The sequence below is a fragment of the Electrona antarctica genome (assembly GCF_951216825.1).
Source record: "Electrona antarctica genome assembly, chromosome: 4".
NCBI lineage: Eukaryota > Metazoa > Chordata > Actinopteri > Myctophiformes > Myctophidae > Electrona > Electrona antarctica.
In genome coordinates, this window is record NC_136809.1 from 40,201,441 (window position 1) to 40,207,069 (window position 5,629).

General features: G+C 41.2%; 1 protein-coding gene across 1 annotated transcript; it reads left to right on the top strand.

Moving 5' to 3' along the window:
• The first annotated feature begins 210 nt into the window (after positions 1-210).
• Positions 211-5,053, top strand: LOC306922354 (ras-related protein ORAB-1). Its single transcript, XM_079499885.1, has 6 exons — positions 211-435; positions 1,217-1,289; positions 1,991-2,086; positions 2,247-2,342; positions 3,349-3,480; positions 3,683-5,053. Exons 1-6 carry the CDS (start codon positions 422-424, stop codon positions 3,878-3,880), a joined length of 609 nt encoding a protein of 202 aa, XP_079356011.1. The 5' UTR covers positions 211-421; the 3' UTR covers positions 3,881-5,053.
• Positions 5,054-5,629: the final 576 nt, after the last annotated feature.

Genomic DNA, 5,629 nt, shown 5'->3' on the forward strand with positions numbered 1-5,629 from the left:
ACAATAGTCAACTCATGAGAGTGTAAAATTTAATTTAATTTTACACTTTTAAAACTCTCCCATCTATTCGCTGGGGACCACCTGGAACCCCCTCAAGGACCACTGGTGTTCCATGGACCACTGGTTGAAAACCACTTCTTTATACTGTACACTCTGACTGTACTGATAACCACTGGACTACAATACCCACCAGCCAGAAGTCTTGTTGGTATTTCCTGGTAGGACAGGCAGCCATATTTGATTCGATTATGCTGTTCTGGCTGCGACGCGACAGCTAGTTTAGCTAGTTCCTGACCAAAACCAAAAAACTACATAAAGAACACGATAGCTTTTCTTGATTAGACAACGAGCTTTAAAGGTTATTCTACGAGGAAAATAGCTGTCTCTAAAAATAGTTACCGTTTATCGTGTGTAGTCAACGATGAATCCCGAATAGTAAGTGGCACATTTATTGTATGTGACGATGACAGGTTGAGGAGCTGTCAGCTTAGCTCAGCTAGCATTTTGGTAGCCTTTAGCCAGTTGAGCTAGCATCAGTTTACTGTAAAATGAACATCAGCTGCTTTGTCTCCTGTGCTAGCTAGCTGGGTAATGGGCTGGGTAGGGCTGTGACTGTGTACACTGTCATGACAGTGAGTGAGCGTGATATATCGTATTTGACCAGCATGTGTTGTTATTATAATTAATTAATAGGCACTGGCTATAATGTTGGTATCAAACTTTCTGGCTAAGGACGTGTCAGGGTTTCTTATTTACCATGTCACCCAGCGAAGAGCTACTCGGTAGTACAACTTTTCAGCCAACATCAAAGTTAACAGTAGTACATAGTTTGGTGGTCCCCTACATTGAATGTCACTGTTTCATTTTGATATCTGTTAATTAAGAAAACGTAATGACTTATTTGAAGGTAGTGTGTTACAGACTGAGAGTGTAGGTTGGTTACACTTTAGCTCTGGTCCATAGCTCATAGCTCCGTCGCAACGGCAGCAAGAGCCGTAAGGCTATGGAACAGAGCTAGTTACACTTGAGCATTGTGTGTGTGTGTGTGTGTGTGTGTGTGTGTGCGTGCGTGCGCGCGCGCGCGCATACATGCATACAGTTAAACGAGTTATGCTGCTTATAAAATCAAATTAGTGACTGGTGCTTATGATATAGCAGAAGTACTGCAGAATATCTGTGTAACACCAACCTGAGGTATTTACTCCCATCTTTACAGTGACTATTTATTCAAACTGCTCCTGATTGGCGATTCTGGTGTTGGAAAGTCTTGTCTCCTTCTCCGGTTTGCAGTAAGTACTAGTATGTAAGCAATAAGCATCATGGTAGAAATGTCACTATTGCATAATGCGCTATAAGGTTACATCAACAACACAGATAGTTGATAACCCTCCCTGTACATATCATATCTACCATGTCAGATAGTACTCAAGTACTCAAGATTATTATCTACCACTTCACATAATAAGTCAGGGGTTGACACTCACACAGGTCTCAGGGACACTTGCCAGTCGGGGAAAGTACAGGTCATGTAAGGGTCATGACCTTACAAAGGTCATGCCCACTTGCCCATAAAGTACTCTTATGAGATGTAACAAATACAATCTTGACTATTGAGTAGGCTTGGGGCCTTGGGCGGTACCTCTCTGATATTTCACATATGTGGACCTATTTGGACAATTCTTGCTGGTTTTAAATACTTATGGATGAATAGATAAGCACCCTTCTTCAATAGATTGAGCATATCTTGGCTGGGGGTCCCGATGACACTTGTTACCAGATGGATATTGAACAGTGATGGTGGATTTGGCTAATAATACTGTAATTGGAGTAATCTCAAGATAAAGCTATGTGGCAATATTTTAGTGATTCCATATCCAGGAGTGTCTGAACGTATCAAGGTATTGAAAAACCATTGATTATGGTATATCATAATACCTTGATACCGCCCAGGCCTACCACTGAACTATGTTTCTTTTGCTCTCCTCTGTAGGATGACACGTATACAGAAAGCTATATTAGTACGATTGGTGTGGACTTCAAGATCAGGACCATAGAGTTAGATGGAAAGACCATCAAACTTCAGATAGTAAGTACACTCCAGTGTCCTATAGTTAAATCAAAGAAAAACCAGCCGTATATTTACAAAATAAGTTGATTCAGGATTTTTATTTTCTTGTCATTTCTTGTAATTCTTCTATTTGTAATTTTGCGATTGCATTTTCTGCATTTTAACTTTTGTTTCACAGTGGGATACGGCCGGTCAGGAACGGTTCAGGACGATCACATCTAGTTACTACAGAGGAGCTCATGGCATTATTGTAGTTTATGATGTCACAGATCAGGTCAGTGCTTCTTCCTCTCTGTCCTCGTTCCCTGATTCTAACTTCTTACTCAAAAATGTGGATGTAATTTGTCTTAGATTCTGATCCTGTTTGCCTTATATACTAGAAACCCATTCCCTAACTGGAATAATGCATTAATTTAATTGAACTAACCTTCAGAGATCAACCAGTAATCTTTCTAGGTTTCTTTTTTTAGTTGAGCACATCACATTTATAATTAATACAAGCATAAAACTGAGTGCTTCAGTATATAATTTTAGTTAGATGTCTATTTTGAAGATGAAGTTCTTAATCGTTTACCCGCCAGGAACATAGGAATTTTAAAACGTAGAATCTTGTAGCCTGCCACAAACGGAAAAGCCGTTTTAACAGCGATGTATTCATTAATGCATGTTTTAATACGATCGTATCGAAATCTACCGTCCGTTCGCTTTGTTATGCTTCTGACACAATGGGCGCGGCCATTTTGAAAATGCGCGCGCATCCACTTACATTGCCGGCTCTGGTTTCAGACGGCTTTATCTCACAGAAGCGACATTGCAGAGGACGCTTTGTCCCAGACAAGCGTTTTCAACGGCCTGTAGCAGGCGCTGTGATACTCGCGGTCCACTTTTTCCACCACCGACCGAGAGAACGAGCACACAGCTTCGTCAACACACACGGAATGGTTTCATAGTAAAATGCGATACGGATATTTGGCTCTTCAAAGTAAGTGTCACGCGTGATTAAACCATGGCAATACGCAATCGAGGGATTAATTAATGGCGGCAGGCTAAGAGTTAAAAGAAAAACAAACCTATAGTTGCTGTCAGTGACTTCAAGTGAATATCCTCTTTTTAAAAAATCAGACCAGTCTGAAGCGAGTGGTGCAACAGCACCCGCTATTGGTACTCTAAACATAGGGACATTGCTGTTCCTTGGAGTGGTTGCACCACTCAAAAATGTTTGGTTGAAGCACGTTCAATACAACTGTACAGATGATTGTCTTCCTACTTTATTTACTCAGGAGTCGTTCAACAATGTGAAACAGTGGCTACAGGAGATCGACCGTTACGCCAGCGAGAATGTCAACAAGCTGTTAGTAGGAAACAAGTGTGACCTTACAACAAAGAAAGTTGTGGATTACACTACAGCTAAGGTAAGTGGACACCACATCAGTGGGTTGGTTAATATTTCACTAGTTTCCTGTACACTTTATCTGTAGATTCACTCCATTGCTGATTCTGATTCTGGAAAAAAATGGCCTGCCATTTTTGCTGTGCGACACCAGGACACAACAAAGTATAACTCTGGCTTTAAAACATTTCGATCACCATCCCCTCCTTCCTCTCTTCAATAAGGAATTTGCTGACAACTTGGGGATCCCCTTTTTGGAGACCAGCGCCAAAAGCGCCACCAATGTGGAGCAAGCCTTCATGACCATGGCGGCTGAGATCAAGAAGAGAATGGGGCCCGGAGCCACGGCCGGCGCGTCAGAGAAGTCCAACATCAAGATCCAGAGCAAGCCGGTCAACACTTCTTCCGGCGGCTGCTGCTGAGGCAACCCCACACTCCACGCCCCCACCCCCCCAACAACCGATCTCAAACGTTATCCATGATCCACAAGGATAGAGAAACCAACAGTAAGAAAGGAAAAGAGAAAGTGAGAGAATGAAACACAGAAGAACTGAGGGAAGACTTTTGAGTGGGTCCAGTTGTAATTGTGTGTGCAGCCACCCCCCCAATAGTGAGCCCATCAACATTCACAGAGCCCACTGGGCTATTTTTGTGCATACTTTACTGAAACACACACACATACTGGAAACAAGGCTCAAAATGTATACAGCAATTTTTAACAGCCTAGTGTGATGTTAACTAATCAAGAGATATCTCAAGTATACAGCTTTTCTTCATTTTTTTCCCTTCAGGTTTAGTAGATGAGTCACTTTTCTAAACATGGTTGTCTTTTTCTTTATTTTGCTGTGTGTAACAGCATGACTTCAGCCTGAATCTCCTCAGATGAATTAGTTAAGGACTTCAAATGAAGCACATGCTTAACCAGCATCATGCATGTTAGCAGAACCGATTACATGCTCTCTTAATGCATCTGGAATGCAGTCGTTAAGCGAGTGAATATCGCACACTGTAAGACCGCGAAAAACTTCACAAATGTCCTTTTATGTCACGTGGTCCAATTTCACAATGGTACCCCCCATTCCCCCTTAAAAACTGATCAAGTGCCAGTGCCTTGTTGGCAGGACTTTTAAATATTATGCCTTTTGGTGCACTGTGTTGTTGGCATATCCCCTAATGCCCACAATATTGAATAGCTCTTATGTCTCATAGGATTGACCTTGTATGATAGTATTAGTCATCATTTCTGTATATATTAGGTTACGTGTGTGCTCTGCTGGCATAAATGATACGACGTAAGCATGTGCTACATTAGGAGGCGCGACGTCGGTCATGTTTATTCCTCTGTGAATATTTCTCAACCAACAGCACAGCAGGGAAAAAATTTATCGCAATCCATGCTATCAGAATAATCTAGAAACTGTATATATTTATACATAAATGTAAGAACTTATTTGCAAATTCTGTAGAGAAGTGACACGAATGACATGATATATAGCTGGAATTCGTAACCTTGGCACATGAATTGTGGCTGCAGACATGACATTTTTGTGGCACAATGTCTACTATTAAACAATGAAGGAGATCTTTGATAACCATTAGTTGTATTGGCATTCTTTTCGGATTTGCACATTTTGCTTTACAGTCTTCAGTATGGCCCTTGTTTTCACAAAGCCACCTTTTTTGTGTTCTACTTCCATAAGCTGTGAGGAATGATGATCTTTGCCCTAGATTCTCAAGCCTTCGGTAAAGGGTGCTATTGCACAAAACTAGTTACACTGGGCCCACCTTTTATACAACGTGGCTATCTAGACTGTAATGAAAACGTTCTCCCTCTAATTGTTTAATCAGCCTGATAAGCTGCATAGCATCTTGTATGCTACCCTCAAACAGTAATTCACAGTAGAGCAGTTAAAGTGTAGCACAAAAGATAACACCTATGTGAAGTGAGGGGCACTTATCGCACATCATACATTATCTCATTCCGGCCAATCAGAATTTGCGTCCTCACCTTCGTCTTCAATGTTTGTGTTATGCAAAACATTGACATTTTTGAGTGGCAAACACTCAAAATTGTAATTTTTTTGTATCTAATTTTTATCCCACGATTTTGCGAACCCATTTTTTCACCCAGTGTGTCAATTATCTAATGTAATCCTGGGCGCTACACTTCC